The 22,171-nt window shown below is 45.4% G+C and overlaps 1 protein-coding gene across 1 annotated transcript in view; it reads right to left on the bottom strand.

The window, feature by feature from the left end:
* Window positions 1-22,171, bottom strand: part of LOC137369779 (piezo-type mechanosensitive ion channel component 2-like) — a 1,207,705-nt gene that overhangs the window by 218,186 nt on the left and 967,348 nt on the right. The window contains exons 22-25 of the mRNA XM_068031235.1: window positions 17,273-17,401; window positions 9,388-9,588; window positions 5,371-5,575; window positions 750-851 (exon numbers count right to left, since the gene is read on the bottom strand). Of these exons, the coding sequence (XP_067887336.1) occupies window positions 750-851; window positions 5,371-5,575; window positions 9,388-9,588; window positions 17,273-17,401 (637 nt within the window). The remainder of the gene's footprint in view (window positions 1-749; window positions 852-5,370; window positions 5,576-9,387; window positions 9,589-17,272; window positions 17,402-22,171) is intronic.

Genomic DNA, 22,171 nt, shown 5'->3' with positions numbered 1-22,171 from the left:
TGCCAGTTCTGAAGAAGGGTCACTGATCTGAAATGTTAACTCTGCTTCTCTCTCCACAGATGATGCCAGACCTGCTGAGTATTTCCAGCATTTCTTGTTTTTATTTCTGTTAAGAAAGATGTTGCCAGGAATTCCCAATCTGTAACATTTTTATAACAAACAATTCTCATCTCTGTTATATACATCCTATTTAATTATTTTAACTTTTGAAAAAGTAAAAATTTCAATTTCCACATCTAGTGCAGATTATTTAAATATAAAGTGTGTCAAACAAAGCAACTGTAGCTAAAAGAGGTAACACAAACTTCTATTGAGTTTGCCAATTAGGAATTAATTGGAGTTTGGGAAAGTTGGTGTTTGACCAAATTTATGCTATTGTATTATACAATATTATCATAACTTACTGTGAACATTTCAGCATTGTTAAAAGAATGTTTAAAGGTATTTGCTTCACTACTTTTCTACAAAATAGCAATGAATGGGTTAACAGAACTTAAACCCAGCGTTTGGACAATAAGCATTGAAGAACATTTGTTCAAAGAGTTGAATTTGGATTTTATCATCTCTCATGAAAGCAGATTAAGCATGAATGCAAAAAACACAGAGACTACTAAATCAAAACAATAGATATATTATAAAATAGTGAACACCAGCAAGATGGAGCAACAAGTAACAACCACCAGATTTATGACTCATTTCTGAATTCTACCCCTAATACTAAAGATATTCAAAACATCCCCTGTACTCACAGATAAGAAACATTGGATTTGGATTTATGATGAAGTCTGGAAAGTACAACCACTTAATAAAGTTTGAATTGATTTTGGCACTAGCATATCTCCATGGATACTCTGCAATACAAAAATATTGTGAAACACATCTATTGGTATTTATTTGGACAATGAAACTGGTCTGTCTACATTTCATTTTGATAATTAATTACATCACTGTCACTACAATCAGAAATGAAAGAGAAGACTGACAAAAATGACATCATTGCTACTTCAGCTGTGGATGGAGGGAGTAATATATTGCCCAACACGTTGTACACCATTCTCTATCTCAGTTTATGCTATTTCAACCAAGACTCAACAGCAAGTCTGTTTTGTATTTGAAGGGAAATCTCTCTCCCTCTAAACTGACTGGGACCTCTTCACAGAGGTGTAACCGTCTCTCTTTGGCCTCCTTGTCTCGAATGACAATGGGTAAGCGCCTGGAGGTGGTCAGTGGTTTGTGAAGCAGCACCTGAAGGCCAATTCTAGAGTGACAGACTCTTTCACAAGCACTGCAGATAAAGTTGGTTGTCGGGGCTGTTACACAGTTGGCTTTCTCCTTGCGCTTCTGTCTTTTTTCCTGCCAACTGCTAAGTCTCTTCGACTCACTACTCTTTAGCCCCGCCTTTATGGCTGTCCGCCAGCTCTGGCGATCACTGGCAACTGACTCCCACGACTTGTGGTCAATGTCACAGGACCTCATGTCGCGTTTGCAGACTTCTTTAAAGCGGAGACATGGATGGCCGGTGGGTCTGATACCAGTGATGAGCTGGCTGTACAATGTCTCTTTGGCGATCCTGCCATCTTCCATGCGGCTCACATGGCCAAGCCATCTCAAGCGCCACTGGCTCAGTAGGGTGTATATGTTGGGAATGTTGGCTGCCTCGAGGACTTCTGCATTGGAGATACGGTCCTGCCACCTGATGCCAAGGATTGTCAGGAGGCAACGAAGATGGAATGAATTGAGACGTCGCTCTTGGCTGACATACATTGTCCAAGCTTCGCTGCCGTAGAGCAAGGTACTGAGAACACAGGCTTGATACACTCGGACTTTTGTGTTCCGTGTAAGTGTGCCATTTTCCCACACTCTCTTGGCCAGTCTGGACATTGCAGCGATGCCTTTCCCATGCGCTTGTGGATTTCTGCATCGAGAGACAGGTTACTGGTGATAGTTGAGCCTAGGTAGGTGAACTCTTAAACCACTTCCAGAGCGTGGTCGCCGATATTGATGGATGGAGCATTTTTGACATCCTGTCCCATGGTGTTTTTTTTTATTCATTCATGGAATGTGGGCGACGCTGGCCAGGCCAGCATTTATTGCCCATCCCTAATTGCCCTTAAGAAGGTGGTGGTGAGCTGCCTTCTTGAACCGCTGCAGTCCATTTGGAGTAGGTATACCCACAGTGCTGTTAGGAAGGGAGTTCCAGGATTTTGACCCAGCGATAGTGAAGGAACAGCGATATAGTTCCAGGTCAGGATGGTGTGTGACTTGGAGGGGAACTTGCAGGTGGTGGTGTTCACATGTATTTGCTGCCCTTGTCCTTCTAGTTGGTAGAGGTCGCTGGTTTGGAAGGTGCTGTCTGAGGAGCCTTGGTGCATTGCTGCAATGCATCTTGTAGATGGTACACACTGCTGCCACTGCGCGTCGGTGGTGGAGGGAGTGAATGTTTGTAGATGGGGTGCCAATCAAGCGGGCTGCTTTGTCCTGGATGGTGTTGAGCTTCTTGAGTGTTGTTGGAGCTGCATCCATCCAGGCAAGTGGAGAATATTCCATCACACTCCTGACTTGTGCCTTGTAGATGGTGGACAGGCTTTGGGGAGTCAGGAGGTGAGTTACTCGCCTCAGGATTCCTAGCCTCTGACCTGCTCTTGTAGCCACGGTATTTATTTGGCTACTCCAGTTCAGTTTCTGGTCAATAGTAGCCCCTAGGATGTTGATAGTGGGGGACTCAGCAATGGTAATGCTGTTGAATGTCAAGGGGAGATGGTTAGATTCTCTCTTGTTGGAGATGGTCATTGCCTGACACTTGTGTGGCGCGAATGTTACTTGCCACTTATCAGCCCAAGCCTGGATATTGTCCAGGTCTTGCTGCATTTCTACACAGACTGCTTCAGTATCTGAGGAGTCACGAATGATGTTCATTTTCTTGAGGCTGATGGTTGGGCCAAATTCGTTGCAGGCAGCCACAATCTATTCATTTATTTTTATTTAGAGATACAGTACTGAAACAGGCCCTTCGGCCCACCGAGTCTGTGCCGACCATCCACCACCCATTTATACTAATCCTACACTAATCCCATATTCCTACCACATCCCCACCTGTGCCTATATTCCCCTACCACCTACCTATACTACGGGCAATTTATAATGGCCAATTTACCTATCAACCTGCAAGTCTTTGGCTGTGGGAGGAAACCAGAGCACCCTGCGAAAACCCACGCGGGCACAGGGAGAACTTGCAAACTCCGCACAGTCAGTACCCAGAATTGAACCCGGGTCGCTGGAGCTGTGAGGCTGCGGTGCTGACCACTGCGCCGCCCAAATCCTGCTGATGAATCTCTGCAGACACTCTTCAGTGTGGGATGTTGATGTGGCATCGTCAGCAAAGAGGAGTTCCCTGATGAGGACCTTCCGTACTTTAGTCTTCGCTCTAAAACGGGCAAGGTTGAACAACCTGCCATCTGATCTTGTGTGGAGGAAAATTCCTTCTTCTGAAGACTTGAACGCATGTGAGAGCAGCAGTGAGAAGAAGATCCCAAACAGTGTAGGTGCGAGAACACAGCCCTGTTTCACGCCACTCAGGATAGGAAAGGGGTCTGATGAAGCACCGCTATGCTGAATTGTGCCTTTCATATTGTCATGGAATGAGGTGATGATACTTAGTAGCTTTGGTGGACATCCGGCCTTTGCTAGTAGTCTGAAGAGACCATGTCTGCTGACAAGGTCAAAGGCTTTGGTGAGATCTATGAAAGCAACATAGAGGGGCATCTGTTGTTCGCAGCATTTCTGCTGTGGCTGGCGAAGGGAGAACAGCATGTCAATGGTGGATCTCTGCTCAAAAGCCAGACTGCGCCTCAGGGTAGACACGCTCAGCCAGCTTCTGGAGTCTGTTTAAATCAACTCGAGCGAAGACTTTCCCCACTATGCTGAGCAGGGAGATTCCATGGTAGTTGTTGCAGTCACCGCAGCCACCCTTGTTCTTATAGAGGGTGATAATATTGGCATCGCGCATGTCCTGTGGTACTGCTCCCTCATCCCAGCACAAGCAAAGCAGTTCATGGAGTGGTGAAGGTATAGCGGCATTGGCACTCTTGATTATTTCAGGTGTAAAGCCGTCCTTCCCAGGGGCTTTTCCACTGGCTAGAGAATCAATGGCATCACTGAGTTCCGATTTTGTCGGCTGTTCGTCCAGCTCATCCATGACTGGCAGAGATTGGGTGACATTGAGGGCGGTCTCAGTGACAACATTTTCCCTGGAGTACAGTACTTGGTAGTGCTCCACCCAGCGGTCCATTTGCTTGCGTTGGGCAGTGATCGTTTCCCCGATTTAGACTTGAGGGGAGGGCGTCATCTTTTTGATGGTTGGCCCAAAAGCTCTCTTAATGCCATCATACATTCCTCTGATGTTTCTGGTGTCGGAGACCAGCTGAATACGACTGCATAGGTGTTGCCAGTAGTCATTTGCACAGCATCTGGCTGTTCTTTGTGCAGCGTTTCTGGCTACTTTAAGTGCTATGGATGTTAACTCCTTGGGGGCTTTCTTGTAGTTCAACAGTGCAATGCGCTTAGCGGCTATGACAGGTTCCAGCTCTTCAAAGTGAGATTGAAACCAGTCTGCATTCTGCTTCTCATGTTTGCCATAGGTGGTCATTGCTGAGTCATAGATGGTCCATCTGATGTGGGCCCATTTGGTCTCTGCATCCCCTATAGGAGTGTTAGAAGGGCTTCTTCTGCTTGGAGTGATGTAGCTTCTTTGGTTTGAGTCTAACTTTGCTGCATACCAGGGAGTGGTTGGTGTTGCAGTCCGCACTGTGGAAGCTGCGTGTGATTTGGACACTGTTTATAAAGGCTCGCCTTGTGACAATGAGGTCCAGTTGGTGCCAACGACGTGATCTTGGGTGCCTCCATGAAACCTGGTGACAGGGTTTAGTATGAAAGAACGAGTTGGTGATGCAGAGGTTGTGATAGGTACACAACTCCAGCAGTCTCTGTCCATTCTCATTCATCCTTCCAATGCCATAGCCCAAGGCAGGAGGGCCATGATTGTGACTATTGGTATTGTTGCTAGCAGTAAGTGTTGGAAGAGAAACAATCACTGCAGCTGTTGGAGTACACCGTTAATTGAACAAATGTCTCGTAAATCCATCTGCACCAGCACAATCAATAGTAAAAATGTGTATAGATAGATTATGAATTGTTCCCATTTTCGGTGAAAACTGGAATAGAAATTTCAATAGCCCTCTGTTATATGTAAATTAAATCAAAGAAAGATCAGGCCACTATCCTCCAATATTTCAGTCTTAACAATATGTTTAACTGGAAAATTCAAGTTTTCTGATATTAATTATAGTAATTTTAAAAATGCAGCGTTTGTACCTTTACAGGCAGCAGGTGGGATGCCAATACAAAGTAGGTACTGAAAGGTCAGAATGCATGCTAGGAAACAGCAGTACTTAGGCCAGATTTCTGCAATGGCTTTTCTGCGGCGTCGGTAGAGTAATGCAAATAACCAAAAAGCATGAAGCATAGCATACAAATCCATCCGTTGTCCAATCACATTGACCGTCATTAAAAAACATATCTGCAGGAAATGTGAACAAACAGAAATAGTATCAGTCGAGAAAGAGTTCCTTTAGACTGAAGTGGTAAGTAGATAGTCAGAAAGAAAAATTCTTATTTCAACTTTCAACATTTATATTTTCTATAAAATGAACTTATTAAAAAAGAATTTGTGACGAGTTTGCATGCATTGGCTTTAAAGCTCTGTGGAAAGCTGGCATGGATTCGATGTGCCGAATGGCCTCCTTCAGTGCCGTAAATGACTCTAGGACTCTATAAATACAGCTGGTAAACCCACTTAAGACCCTCAAATGGGCAGAAATGGCATGGTGTGTTGGGTCCCAATAATAAGCTCAATGCTAGTTTCAGATGGGCATCCTGGCAGATCCTATATGGCGGCTACCAAATTTTGTGTATAGTTTGAGACAATCTTTAACAACCTAATTTTGGTAGGTTTTTCACTTTATGTTTAAAAAATGGGTGAAATATAGGCGAATTACTCCACCAATGAGCGCTGTTATCATTATATCATACAGGATAGATTAGCAGAAGTAGTTATTCATCTGCTGATAGAACAGTTCATATGATAATAAAACAATTGGGCTGGATTTAATATTGACGGCGCCGTCCTGCCGTCGAGACCAAAAGCAGATTCGGCTCATCTTAGGGCCAGGAGTGGCCAGCTGCCACTTAAGGGCCTCAGTTGGCCTTGGGAGGGAAGGCCTATCCCGCCCCCGGCAAAATCGCTTGGTGACAGGTCCTCTGCCCCTGCCACCCGTCACGATTCCATGGGCGTGCCCTCCCGCCTCTGACCCCGCCTCAGGGGGTGCTCATAAAATCCAGCCCTATGTCTCTTGAATATCTTAAGCCATACAGTTCAGAAATGGCTCATGTTGAATTCTTCATCTATGATAATCAGCTAAACTCAGCCTAAGGAACACTGGGGGCACTGTAACTGTCTTAATATTCCTATGTGAAGGATCTTAAAAAATTAACCAAGATTCCTCCTTCAGATTACTGTCCAAACAACAACAAAAATAACTTGTATTTATATAGCTACTTTAACAGCAAAATCATTGAGACATAGTCATAGAGTTATATAGCACAGAAACAAGCCCTTCGGCCCATCGTGTCTGTGCCAGCCATCAAGCACCTAACTATTCTAATCCCATTTTCCAGTACTTGGCCCATACCTTGTATGCTATAGCGTTTCAAGTGCTCATCTAAATACTTCTTAAATGTTGAGTGTTCCTGCCTCAACCACCTCTTCAGGCAGTGCATTCCAGATTCCAACAACCCACTGAGTGAAAAAAAAATTCCTCAAATCCCCTCTAAACCTCCTGCCCCTTACCTTAAATCTAAAGTAAGTTGTGAAAAGGACATAAGGAGGCTAGAAAGGAATATAGGTAGGTTAAGTGAGTGGACAAAGACCTGGCAAATGGAGTATAATGTGGAAAAATGTGAAATTGTCCACTTTGGCAGGAAGAATAAAAAAGAAGCATATTATCTAAATGGTCAGAGATTGCAGAGCTCTGAGATGCAGAGGGATCTGGATGTCCTAGTTCATGCATCGCAAAATGTTAGTCTGCAGGTACAGCACGTAATTAGGAAAGCTAATTGAATGCTATAATTTATTGTGAGGGAACTGGATACAAAAGTAGGGAGGTTATGCTTCAGTTATGCTTCAGGCATTGATGAGACCACATCTGGAGTACTGTGTACAGTCGTGGTCTCCTTATTTAAGGAAGGATGTAAATGCGCTGGAAGCAGTTCAGAGAAGGTTTACTCGACTAATACCTGGAATGGGCGGGTTGTCTTATGAGGAAAGATTGGACAGGGTAGGCTTGTATCCGCTGGAGTTTAGAAGAGTAAAAAGTGCCTTGATTGAAACATATGAGATCCTGAGGGGTCTTGACAGGGTGGATCTGGAAAGGATATTTCCCCTTGTAGGAGAATCTAGAACTAAAGGCCACTGTTTAAAAATAAGGGGTCACCCATTTATGACAGAGATGAGGAGAATTTTTTCCTTTCAGACGGTTGTGAGTCGTTGGAACTCTTCTTCAAAAGGCAGTGGAAGCAAAGTCTTTGAATGTTTTTAAGGCAGAGGTAGATAGATTCTTGATAAGCAAGGGAGTGAAAGGTTATGGGGGTAAGTGGGAATGTGGAGTGGTCAGTTCAGTCCTGGGTTGATTGAATGGCAGAGCAGGCTCAAGGGGTCGAGTGGCCTACTCCTGCTCCTAATTTGTATGTTTGCACGCTCGTAAGAACAAATTATAAAGATACAGGGTCAGAAGCTGTGCACAGGATCAAATTGGACACCAAGGTTATAAACAATTTGGTTCAGCCTGAGACAGTGGTCAGCGGATGAAACCGAGGACTAGGGTTTGGAGTTTGAAGCAGGGACTGAAGGGATTCCGTCTTCCCAATTTTTATTTGGCAAAAATTTCTGCTTATCAGCCAAGCTGTGTGACAAATCAGAGGCAGGGGAAAGGTCATGAGAAGTGATGGTGAAGTCCAGCTGGGTGTCGTCAGCGACCATGTTGAACTTGATCTGTGTTTTCAGATGATGTCACCGAGGTGCAGCTTGTAGATGAGAAATAGGAGGGGGCCAAGGATAAAACTGCTATTTGTCAAAAGTGCAAACGTGTGGAAATCATGTGAGGACAAGCCGTGATGTATTCCTTGGTGAATAACCTGCCACAAGTCAAAGATGAACAAAAGGATTAAAACTACATCTACAAGTGTGCTGCTGGACTGATTTAATAACATAAACTTTGGGCGGCATCTCCCAGATGTTTGCCTCCTAGAATCCAAATTAAAAGAAGAGTAATATAAAACCAACAATTGTTTCACTCGTAATTAAAAACCTGACCTCCAAACTTATGGTGAGACTGAGATGAGGACATTTTATTATGGTGAGTTGTTATGATCTGGAATACACTGCCTGAAAAATAGTGGAAGCAGATTCAATAATAACTTTCAAAAGGGAAGTAGAGAAATATGTGAAAGGGAGGAATTTGCAGGGCTATGGTGAAAGGGCAGGGGAACGGAACTAATTGGATAGCTCTTTCAAAGAACCTTCATGTGCATGATGGGCCCAGTGCTCTCCTTGGGCATAACCTTGGGGAGGCGGTGGCGCAGTGGTAATGTCACTGGACTAGTAATCCAGAGACCCAGGCTACTGTTCTGCGAACATGGGTTCGAATCCCACCATGCTAGATAGTGAAATTTGAATTCAGTTACTCTGGGAATTAAAAAGCTAGTCCAATAGTGACCATGAAACCATTGTCAATTGTAAAAACACATCTAGTTCACTCATGTTCTTTAAGGAAGGAAATCTGCTGTCCTTACCTGGTCTGGCCTTCATGTCACTCCAGACCCACAGCGATGTGGTTGTATTTTAAAATGCCCTCTGAAATGTCCAAGCAAGCCACTCAGTTCAAGGGAAACTAGGGATGGGCAATAAATGCTGGCCTCGCCAGCGACACCCACATCCCACAAATTATAAAAAACCTTGTGCCCTTTAAAAATAAATTGAGGATCAGGACTATGTCTGGGTCTTAACCCTGCACTGGCTGTCAACACGCCCGCGTGGGAGATCTTCCTAGAGTTGGCTAATTAACTGGACACTGCAGGTCTTGGACAGCAGGTGGGTTCCTGAGGCTGCAGGCCCAATCAGAGGGAGGGCACTGCTGCTGCAGGATGGGACTGCGAGACTCTTGAGGCTCCCTCTGAAGAGCTATTTACTTTGATAAAATAAATGGCGACCAGGAGCTGCCAGGCCACTGAAGCACAGATAAGTAATATTTTGTTTCAAAACAATATGCTGCATACCTCCAACCCAAACTTGTAGAAGAAGTAGTTTATGAAATACTTGGCACAGTTCACCAGTCCATTATCTAGGTGTTGCCTTGTGATGTCATGAAATATGGTTTTCGTTACTGGAGGTGCAAGATTATTGCGGAGCCTAAAGTACTCTTGATGACGGTAAATTGTCACTTCAAATGCTAAAACAGCAAGAATCAACAGATTGTTCTGGAAAAGACAAAAAAACATAAAGTTGTTATGCTTGAACTTTCAGATGTGCTGAAGATATATTCTTGTTTATATTTGACAATCCCTAAAATCTGCAGGCATCCTAGAAAGTCAGAAGGTGCTCCTGGTGTCTATCTGCATAAAACGCATTATTTGGAAGTGCAGTTACTCTTGTTATGTAGGTACATCCAACAGCTATATCGTAATCAACAAGTTTCCAGAAACAGCATTGGGATCAGTGACTAGTTGATTTATTTTGGTTGAGCAAGGAATGATGACCAGAATACTAACAATGGATCTTTGACATGTATCTGATCAGTCAGGAAGAGGCAAAGAATAGTATCTCTAATAATTATCACACTTTTGTACCAGCCTGGTCAAAGTCTTCAAGTCCTGGAGTGGAGTCTGAAGCCACATGCTCCTGAATCAGGAAGCCAGATAGTTACTAATTGAGCAATTCTGACACAAAGCAACAGTAAATGATGGGGATGTATGGGAAATACAAGACAAGCAAGGAAATAGATTTTAAAAAGGAGACATAATAAAAAGATAAATTAGAATCTTCAGACTCTTCATTGAATTACAAATATAAGTACACATATCAGTATTTCATTTGGTGAGATCAATGGATATTTGATATTTTAATTTTAACATCCAATGTATAGTTTATCATTCTTGAGGTGCCATCTTAATTCTAACATAATGTACATTTGACATAGGAAATTGTTCCAAAGTGCTTCAAAGAAGCGTAATCAGACTAAAGTTGACATTGAGCCAAATCAGTATTCTGGGGTAGATCCCATCAGGTCCTGGGGATTTATTAGAATTAGAATTAGAACATTACAGCGCAGTACAGGCCCTTCGGCCCTCGATGTTGCACCGACCTATGAAACCATCTGACCTACACTATTCCATTTTCATCCATATATCTATCCAATGACCACTTAAATGTCCTTAAAGTTGGCGAGTCTACTACTGTTGCAGGCAGGGCGTTCCACGACCCTACTACTCTCTGAGTAAAGAAACTACCTCTAACATCTGTCCTATATCTATCACCCCTCAACTTAAAGCTATGTCCCCTCGTGTTTGCCATCACCATCCGAGGAAAAAGACGCTCACTATCCACCCTATCTAACCCTCTGATTATCTTATATGTCTCTATTAAGTCACCTCTCCTCCTCCTTCTCTCCAACGAAAACAACCTCAAGTCCCTTAGCCTTTCCTCGTAAGACCTTCCCTCCATACCAGGCAACATCCTAGTAAATCTCCTCTGCACCCTTTCCATAGCTTCCACATCCTTCCTTTAATGCGGTGACCAGAACTGCATGCAATACTCCAGGTGCGGTCTCACCAGAGTTTTGTACAGCTGCAGCATGGCCTCGTGGCTCCGAAACTCAATCCCCCTACTAATAAAAGCTAACACACCATATGCCTTCTTAACAGCCCTATTAACCTGGGTAGCAACCTTCAGGGATTTATGCACCTGGACACCAAGATCTCTCTGTTCATCTACGCTGCCAAGAATCTTCCCATTAGCCCAGTACTCTGCATTCCTGTTACTCCTTCCAAAGTGTATCACCTCACACTTTCATAGTTTCTAACCTGTTTCTAACCTCGGCCCATACTACCTCAGTAGACGAGTCCTCAAACGTCCTTTCTGTCGCTGTAATACTCTCCTTGATTAACAATGCCACACCCCCCCCTCTTTTACCATCTTCTCTGTTCTTACTGAAACATCTAAATCCCGGAACCTGCAACATCCATTCCTGCCCCTGCTCTACCCATGTCTCCGAAATGGCCACTACATCGAGATCCCAGGTACCAACCCATGCTGCAAGCTCACCCACCTTATTCCAGATGCTCCTGGCGTTGAAGTAGACACACTTTAAACCAGGTTCTTGCTTGCCAGTGCCCTCTTGCGTCCTTGTAACCATATCCCTGACCTCACTACTCTCAACATCCTGTACACTGGCACTACAATTTAGGTTCCCATTCCCCTGCTGAATTAGTTTAAACCCCCCCCGAAGAGCACTAGCAAATCTCCCCCCCAGGATATTGGTACCCCTCTGGTTCAGGTGAAGACCATCCTGTTTGTAGAGGTCCCACCTACCCCAGAAAGAGCCCCAATTATCCAGGAAACCAAAACCCTCCATCCTGCACCATCCCTGCAGCCACGTGTTCAACTCCTCTCTCTCCCTATTCCTCGCTTCGCTATCACGTGGCACGGGCAACAACCCAGAGATAACAACTCTGTTTGTTCTCGCTCTAAACTTCCACCCTAGCTCCCTGAATTTCTGTCTTAAATCCCCATCTCTCTTCCTACCTATGTCGTTGGTGCCTATGTGGACCACGACTTGGGGCTGCTCCCCCTCCCCCCTAAGGAACCCAAAATCACCAATAGATTTTGCATTTATCTACAGTATTTAAAGTCTTTAGCAGATGTTGGGGTTCACACTTGGGGCTGAATTTTACCAGCCCTCCGACGTTGGGGGTCCTGGCCGGAATATTCCAGCAGGAGAGGCCCGCCACACCCCCCAACACCGGGTATGTCCCGCCCCATTTTACCGCTCGGTGGTGGCACCCCAATTTAAATATACTAAACGCTACTCATCTTGCTTGATCATGCATCCCACTGCTCGTTGCTCTTCAGTTCCGTATTTTTTGCTGAACGGGCAGCTGTCGCGTGCCATCCCTTTAATGAATGAGAGAAGCCAGCGGAACAGCAGAAGATGGAGAAATCGGAGACAGTGCAGGTAAGTCTCTGTATACCAGGGTCGCCACTCTGCATACTTTGCGGGAGGTGGGAAGGACGATGGGAGTACTGGGGGCACAGCTCTGCAGGCATGAAGGGAGGTACTGCGTAAAGAGAGGCCGCTTTGCGTTGTTTGTTTGTGTGAGTCAGGGAGCAATGGCACTCCAGTCACCCTGTGAGTGGGGAGGGTGCTAGAAACGGTAGATGTGTAAAGGTTACCTGGCTGGTGGGGGAATTGATGCAGCTGGCAGAATCTTGATGTGATTATGCTATGCCAATCCTAGTGGGTGCTAAGACAGGCAATGCCATACCACGCCACATAGTTGATGCATGAAAGCGCCTGATGTAACAGTCAACAACAATGCCTGCCCTGTTAGGAACCTCCTGGGAAGTGAGGATACAACTTTATTTGTCACGTGGAGATGGGTATGGTTCAACCTATATTAAAGAACAAAGAAGAAAGAAAATTACAGCACAGGAACAGGCCCTTCGGCCCTCCAAGCCTGCGCCGATCCAGATCCTCTATCTAAACATGTCGCCTATTTTCTAAGGGTCTGTATCTCTTTGCTTCCTGCCCATTCATGTATCTGTCTAGATACATCTTAAAAGATACTATCGTGCCCGCGTCTACCACCTCCGCTGGCAACGCGTTCCAGGCACCCACCACCCTCTGCGTAAAGAACTTTCCACGCATAGCCCCCCTAAACCTTTCCCCTCTCACTTTGAACTCGTGACCCCTAGTAATTGATTCCCCCACTCTGGGAAAAAGCTTCTTGCTATCCACCCTGTCTGTACCTCTCATGATTTTGTACACCTCAATCAGGTCCCCCCTCAACCTCCGTCTTTCTAATGAAAATAATCCTAATCTACTCAACCTCTCTTCATAGCTAGCGCCCTCCATACCAGGCAACATCCTGGTGAACCTCCTCTGCACCCTCTCCAAAGCATCTACATCCTTTTGGTAATGTGGCGACCAGAACTGCACGCAGTATTCCAAATGTGGCCGAACCAAAGTCTTATCCAACTGTAACATGACCTGCCAACCCTTGTACTCAATACCCCGTCCGATGAAGGAAAGCATGCCGTATGCCATCTTGACCACTCTATTGACCTGCGTTGCCACCTTCAGGGAACAATGGACCTGAACACCCAAATCTCTCTGGACATCAATTTTCCCCAGGACTTTTCCATTTACTGTATGGTTCACTCTTGAATTGGATCTTCCAAAATGCATCACCTCGCATTTGCCCTGATTGAACTCCATCTGCCATTTCTCTGCCCAACTCTCCAATCTATCTATATTCTGCTGTATTCTCTGACAGTCCCCTTCACTATCTGCTACTCCACCAATCTTAGTGTCGTCTGCAAACTTGCTAATCAGACCACCTATACTTTCCTCCAAATCATTTATGTATATCACAAACAACAGTGGTCCCAGCACGGATCCCTGTGGAACATCACTGGTCACACGTCTCCATTTTGAGAAACTCCCCTCTACTGCTACTCTCTGTCTCCTGTTGCCCAGCCAGTTCTTTATCCATCTAGCTAGTACACCTTGGACCCCATGCGCCTTCACTTTCTCCATCAGCCTACCATGGGGAACCTTATCAAACGCCTTACTGAAGTCCATGTATATGACATCTACAGCCCTTCCCTCATCAATCAACTTTGTCACTTCCTCAAAGAATTCTATTAAGTTGGTAAGACATGACCTTCCCTGCACAAAACCATGTTGCCTATCACTGATAAGCCCATTTTCTTCCAAATGGGAATAGATCCTATCCTCAGTATCTTCTCCAGCAGCTTCCCTACCACTGACGTCAGGCTCACCGGTCTATAATTACCTGGATTATCCCTGCTACCCTTCTTAAACAAGTGAGCTTCCGTATGGGTCGCAGGCAAAACCAGCAGGCTGGTGCAGCCCATGTAGAGGCTCCCGGTCGTGAGCAGCAGCCCCCAAGGAGAGCTCGCCACTACAGATCGCCGTGCATCTACAGGTCCCGCATGACATACCTACAGATGTCTGAGTGCCAGTGTCAGAGGTGACTGCGGATGTCAAGAGAGGTGGTGACACATCTCATGTGTCCTGTTCAACGATGACCTGCAGCCGATGGGTTTCGGTGGACATTCTATGCCTGTGGCGCTCATAGTGATAGTGGCTCCTAACTTCTACGCCTCTGCATCATTTCAGGGGCCCAACAGAGTCTTTTGTGGGGTCACTCAGTCAGCAGTGCACTGCTGCATCAGGGAGGTCACCAATGCCCAGTACCGGAGGGCCGGTGACTATGTCTGCTTCACGATGGACCCTGGGAGCCAGGCCCATAGGGCCATCATTTTCGGCTCCATCATGGGATTCCCACAGGTGCAAGGGGTGACCGGCTGCATAAGTAAACCATAAGGGTCTGCACTCACTCAACGTACGGTTAGTATGTGATCACCGTAACCGCTTTATGCAAATATGTGCCCACTTTCCAGGCAGCTGCCATGACACTTTCATCCTGCGCCAGTCCTAGCTGGCACACTGAACTTGCTCATTTCGAGGGGTGGCTTCTTGGAGTCAATTGCTACCCCTTGCAGACATGGCTCCTCATACCAGTGAGACACTCCACCACTGCTGCAGGGGAGAGATACAATGGTAGCCACAGAGCTACTGGAGCCACCATTGAGCAGGCGATTGGCATGCTGAAAATGCACTTCTGCTGCCTGCATAGATCGGGTGGTGCCCTGCAGCATGAGCTGGAAAGGGTAGCTCGTATCATTGTGTTTGCTGTGCTCTGCATAACTACACATACAATGGGGGGGGAGGCCTTGCAGGATGAGGACAGACGTAAGCAGGACTCCTCCTCGGATGATGAGGACGCTGAGGACTTGCAGCAGGAAAGGTGCATGGGAGGACAGAGAGCATCCAGGCGCTGCATGCAGGGTGAGCAGCGAGCAAGAGTTGCACGGCAACAGCTTATTGATCAAACATTCTCCATGCCATAGGAACCACCATGGGCTCTGCAAGCCACATAGCACCCTCTTCACCTGTTGTGCAACCCCACATCTGCAACATTTTTGCGTCCGCCATTACTGGCAGCAGCAGACTGAGCCATTGTCCATGTTCCTGCATCCGTGGAGACGCACATGAGTAATACTAGCATGGCAAGGATGTTATTCCATACATTAGCAGTTCTGAAAGGCCAATGATGTAATGAGAGGAGACACGATCAGTACATGCTGGCACACTTCATTCACACAGTAAAAACAACGCACATGATAGTGAAGAAGATTTAGAGATTGAACTTTTCCCAGTGTTGTGTCACTCGCGCAGACCCATTTGTGTCACGGTGATTTTTGGAAACGCTTGTGGGTGCTCCTTTGCGGTGCCACTTCTGTGCTAGCTGCCTGATTGGAGCAAGGCTGCTGATCAGATTGTCCTTTGGCTGTGGATTACTTTGGCCAACTGTGTGCACGAGACCTGGAGGGCCTCCGTTGGCTGGGGGAATGATCGTTCATCCTCTTCTGGCATTGGATCCTTTGAAGCCGGATGGCCCCGCAGCTACTGCCTCCAGCCAGGCTGCCTTGGTCAGGCGGGAGTGCCTCTTCTTACCATTGCTGGGGAAAAAGACCTCCCACCTTGCCCGCACAGCCTGGAGGAGACTAAGCAGGGAGGCATCGCTGAACCGTGGGGCCACCCTAGAGTGCCCCTCTGCCATCTTCGGTTTCTGCTCTAGTCCTTTAAATGCAAAGGTGATTCCACAGTGTAACTGCTCTAACTTCTGGCTGCAAGGTTTTTCTTCTTTGAAAACTAATGCAGGACTAGTGAGGAAATCTGTGCAGTTGTCCTGGTTTTTCCTCTATGACAGATCGACACACGTTCACATACACTTTACTTCTGAGGTGGCGGCTATTGATGTAATATTTCTGGTTTGCAATGCAGCTAGAATATAAACATATTTTCCTGGTTCTTTTAGAAGTAATTATAATTCCAGTTACATGTCTTTTCACAGAACAGTTAGCAGAAAAATTAATACAGATTCCAAATGCATATTAGTCTGCAGCTTATCACATTCAGGTAATTAAAAGCCCAAAGTAAGTAGATATTCTTAAATTATGCTTTTATTTTTGATAGTGTATTGGCCTTTTATGATACAATTCAGTCTCATGTTCTGACATGTGCAAAATTAAGATTATCCACCCAGCATGCCTGTGAGAAGGAATGTTACACGTGAGTGGAAGAAGATGATCTCAACTGCACAGGACACTGGAACAAGGCAGAGTATGTGGCAGCAAAGCAGAAAGTGCTGGAGAAACTCAGCAGTTCTGGCAGCATCTGTGGAGAGAGAAGCAGAGTTAACTTTCAGGTCAGTTAATTCTGCTTCTAGCTCCACAGATGCTGCCAGACCTGCTGAGTTTCTCCGGCACTTTCTGCTTTGCTGCCAGATTGCAGCATCCCCAATTTTTAATAGTGAGGTAAGTATTTATTTGGCAGATGTCAGGAAGCAGGTGTTGGGGCGCTTTAAATAGAGCCCCAGCACCTGCTACATAGCTGAGCCAACGTCCATCATGGTGCTGGATGTCCTGCGGGGGGGGCGGGGGGAGCGGCGTGGCACATCGTCGTGATGCTAATGAGCCGCCACACTTAATATAGCGGGGGCTTAGCGACGGGCGATCCACACAGGCCGACCGCCATCTTAAAATCATGCCACCATGATTGGCGGCCGCTCGTAATGTTTAGCCCTTGGACTCAATAATAGAAGCATTCATTTATTTTAATGCAGGCAATGTGGTACATAAATCAATGCTGAAGGATGTACAGATGATCATAGTCCCACTGGGGCACAATTTTCACGCTGATTTTAAATTCAAATGAATTCCTTTGTCCCTTGTTTTCTTGAATAAATGCTAGAACATAAAAAAAAAGTTTGGAAGTCTGTAGTAAATTCATACCTTAAGGTATACCAGGACAGGAGAAGATTTTCTTAGTCCAATCCAGTTTGCTGGGTCGACTGGGCTGGAGTAAAGCACTGATTTGTTCAATTTATCCATGCTCTCTACATTTGTCTCATTGAGTTGTGGCTGAGGAATTAAATGTTCAAGTATGTTACGTGGAGTATTAAATATATAAATAATTAATATTACTAAATGCATCTTATTTTCAATTATTTTCCCTTTAACTGGGAATAATTGACTGCACACTGCATATTTGTATTTATTTTAATGACTAATAATAACTGACATTAAAAGACAATTCTATTAAAAAATCTAAAAAAGTGATTAGCACTAAACAAGATATTAAAAAAGAAATCAATGAGCAGAATCTCAGCTGAATACACCCCCATGCAGCAGGAAGGCCGGCAGCAGGGCAACTGAAGCGGGCTTTGACATGGCTCTTTAACTCAATCATGGCGTTAGCATCCTGCTTCCATGCTTTCTGCCAATCAGAGAGGGTGGGTGGATGATGCGGCAACTCTGTCAAAGGAAGGATTTCTAGCTAAAGAGACCCAGCAGGTTCAAGGACCCCAGGAGGGCAGGAAAGGTGAGTGGCATCCCACTTTCTGGTACCAAACCCACACTCTGACTTTCCCAGCATTCTCTCACATGGCACTCCTCAGATCAATACAGCTTGCATCTCTACTTAACCCTCTCCTTCCAGGCACCTCCTCATATCTCCATTTGAACAGCTAGCAACTTCACTCTCATCTGTGTGCCCTCTCGCACCCATGCCTCATAGTTACCCTCTACAAATATTGTCACTCCCTTCTCTCACACAATCCATTGCTAACTCTCTCTGCTTTCTCTCCTTGTAGAAGAAGAGTGCAGAGCTCCAGGAAGAGGCAAAGAACTGGGCGGTTGGTGGGGGGGCAGGCAGGGGTTTGGGGGGGGGTCTTCCAAATCGCAGCCACCTTAATAGCCAATGACAATGCGTGCCCTTCTGGTTCACTGGGAAGGAGGACTTGTTCCAGGAGGCTGCAGATGTCAGAAATGACATGCCAAGAAAGCCTGAGTCTCCTGAGGCACTGGTGCTCACACATGTTGAAAGAACTGCCTGTCGAGCCTTTGTTAAAGGTCTCATCTCCTTCTAGCTGGATCTCTGTGTCCCTCCCCTCTGTCTGGTGGAATGGCATGTGGCTGAGGAGAAGGCATCTGGTGTTGCTCCTGTTGCTTCTGGTGCTATTGGTGCTGCTGCTCCTCTTGTTCTTCATCAGAGGTGCAACGTAAATCTGCATAAACCACTACCATGCCACAGTAAAGCAGGGAAGTGCAGGTGACTGAAGTACAAGACAGTTAAATTGACTTCCAAGAATTTGGAAATCACCTGTCAATTAGTAAGAGCACACTTTGGGAAGAAGTGCTGAGAGCAGAAACCTCTCAGCTTCCCAGCCTGTCAGTTTCACTAAAGGATCACTCCCAACTGTGCAATCGCATGGTTAATTCTGGTGAGTTGCAGAGAACTCGGGAAACCCGTGCACTGGCGGTTAAAGCCAGAATATTGAGTTAAATTCAAAGTTGATTGGCTGCTTGCATATTGTGATGACTTACCCAACAGCGGCATAGGGGTTTCTTGCTCCCCTACAAATCCACCTGGGTCAAACCCAGAAGGGGCATGTTGGATTCCCAACCAGGCTTTCAGGGATTTAAACCCCACCAGCCTCCACCCCCTCCTTCACTGCTCCTCCCCACCCACCCCTGTGCCAGCACCCGCACCCACCTCCTCTTGGCAGTTACAATTCTGCCTAATATTGCAGAAAACACAAAAATATATATTCCAAAATGTTATGCTAAAAAAGCAAAGAAAAAATAGTGATATATTCAACAACCTCTGCACTCTAGCGTTATGCTCTGAATTTGCTATGAGATAGAGTCCATCACATCTCTTAAGGGAAGAAAAGACAAGTATCTGAAGTAGAGAAAGATACAGAAATATGGGGAAAGAAAAGAGTTGTGAGATTAGGTTTGGATTGTTCTAGCAAACATTTGGCACAAAAATGAAAGGCCTCCTTCTATTTGTGAGATTCTACGGTTCTAATTCCTCCAGGTGCTTTCTTGGGAGTCATGAAGAAATGTTTAGCCAAGATTGTCTGGAAATGGTGTGGGACAGGCGTGATGGACCAGTTGGTCTTTTCCTGCCTATTAATTTTATAAGTTCATATTCCCAAGACTTACCTCCTTAGCCTCAATGAGTATAAAGCCTGACTGTTATATTTGTGGTTCCCAGAGCTTCTTAAGTAATCACAATTTAGGCGCAAGTACTGGAGCTTGCACCATATTTTCTCACAACTCCCATTTTTTTGTGGTGGAATGATGCAATGTGTGTTTCATACGCAGATTGTAGTGCAGTAGTGAGTGATGTGGCATTGTGGAGATATATACACATATGCTTGAACAATGTAGCTCCCAATTCATTTTGGATAATATAACAATATAACATCCCTCTTTCTTGAAAAAAACTGCAATGCTTTTTGACTAGTAACCTAACTTTTCCAAACATTATTTTTTCTTATATAAAAACAAGAAGTGCTCGAAATACTCAGCAGGTCTGGCAGCATCTGTGGAGAGAGAAGCAGAGTTAACGTTTAAGTTCAGTGACCCTTTTCTTTCGGTTAAACTAAAGAAAATTTACAATCAACTTTTATGATTTTAAAAAGGGTGTAAAGATAAGCCCAACAACTACAGGCAAGTCAGTTTAACCTCAGTGGTGGGGAAGCTTCTAGAAACGATGGCCTGGATTTTACAGCCACCCCCGCCAGCCTTTCCACGTGCCGGGGGCGTGCCATGGCAGTCGGGCACAGGGTGCCCAATTGAGGGCCGCCCCCATCTCCCAACCCACCTAAAGGAGCCAAGGCCCCCTCCTCCCCCAAATGACTACCCTTGCCTTGCCGCCATGACTGTCCACCCTCCCGGTGATGCATGCCCAACTTACCTGAGGTCCTGGCTCCATGGTGTCGGCTGGGCTTCAGTCGCAGCAGTGGCCACTGCTCCTGTTGATTAGCTGGCAGCTCACTGCGACGGGACCTCCTCCTTCAAGCGGGTGGAAGTCCCGCCTCGGGACAATTAAAGCCCAAGGACCCGTAAAATGTGGGTTAGATCCCCGGGCTAGGCGGAAGCGGGTTCACCATTGACTTTTACGTCAGTGGCGAAGTCCCATCCACCTCTGGTAAAATCCAGCCCAATGTCCCTCTACATTTTAAATTGCAATGTAGGGCTCGAAGTCCTTTAGAAATGGCATTGGCTCCTGTGCAGTGGCGCCTGATGCTATTGCCGGGGACGGACCGCCTGTCCCCCCCCACATCATTGGAGGGGCGATCCTCCCCAGCCAATTAAATGATCCACTGCATTTAATATTGCAGTGGCTCCGCGACGTGTTGTCCGCACAGGCGGACTGCCATTTTTGAAGCTTGCTACAGATAATTCAGCCCAATAATTCAGGAGAAAATTAATAGTCACTTGGGCGAATACGGGTTAATTCGGGAAAGACAGCGCGGATTTGTGAATGTTTAACTAATTTGCTGGAGTTTTTTGATCACGTACCAAAGCAGGTTGATAAGGGCAATGCTGCTGATGTGGTGATCACAGACTTCCAAAAAGTATTGCTAAAGTGCCACACAACAAACTTGTGAGCTTATAGCTCATAGAATTAAAAGGGACACTGGTAACATGGATACGAAATTGGCTGAGAGACAGGAAGCAGAGTAGGATTGATGGATGTTTTGCAGACTGGAGGAAGGTTTGTTGTGGAGTTCCCCAAGATTCAGTGTTAGGACCTTTGCTGTTCCTGATATATATTAATGACCTAGACCTTGGTGTATAGGGCACAATTTCAAAATTTGCAGATCATACAAAACTTGGAAATATTGTGAACTGTGAGGAAGACAGTGTAGAACTTCAAAAGGACATAGACAGGTTGATGGAATGAGTGGACAAGTGGTAGATGAAATTTAATGCAGACAAATGTGAAGTGATTCATCTTGGTAGGAATAAAGCAGAGAGACAGTATAAAATAAAGAGTGCAATTCTAAAAAGGGTGCGGGAACAGACGGACCTCGTTTATACCTGCATAAATCATTGAAGGTGGTAGGACAGCTTGAGAGAGCGATTAATAGAACATACAGCATCCTCGGCTTCATTAATAGGGGCATAGAGTACAAAACCAAGGAAGTTATGCTAAACTTGTATAGAACACTGGTTTGGCCTCAACTGGAGTATTGTGTCCAATTCTGGACACCATACTTTAAGAACGATGTGAAGTCATTGGAGAGAATGCAGAAAAGGCACATGAGAACGGTTCCAGGGATGAGGAACTTCAGTTCTGTGGATAGATTTTTTTTTTAATTCATTCATGGGATGTGGGCATCGCTGGCTAGACCAGTATTTATTGCCCATCCCATTGGAGAATTTGGGACTGTATTCTTTGGAGAAAAGAAGGTTTAGAAGACATTTGATAGAGATATTAAAAATTATGAGGGGTCTGGACAGGGTAGATTGGGAAAAACTGTTCCCATTGGTGGAGAGATCAAGAACAAAAGGGCACAGATTTAATGTAATTGGCAAAAGAAGCAATAGCAACATGAGGAAAAGCTTTTTCACGCAGCGAGTGGTTAGGATCTGGAATGCAATGCCTGAGAGTGTGGTGGGGGCAGGTCAATCGAGGCATTCAAAAGCAATTGGATTGTTATCTGAAAAGGAAGAATGTGCAGGGCAATAGGAGAAGGTCGGGAAGTGGCATTAGGTAATCTGCTCATTCGGCGAGCCGGTGCAGATATGACAAGCTGAATGGTTTCCTTCTGTGCTGTAACAATTCTGCAATTCTGTGATTCTGTGAATGAAACTTGTAATTCTGTACACTTT

This window comes from Heterodontus francisci, chromosome 5 (genome assembly GCF_036365525.1).
Source record: "Heterodontus francisci isolate sHetFra1 chromosome 5, sHetFra1.hap1, whole genome shotgun sequence".
In the NCBI taxonomy this organism is placed as follows: Eukaryota; Metazoa; Chordata; class Chondrichthyes; order Heterodontiformes; family Heterodontidae; genus Heterodontus; species Heterodontus francisci.
Note: the sequence above shows the minus strand (reverse complement) of the source record. Positions and strands in the feature narration are given on the sequence as shown.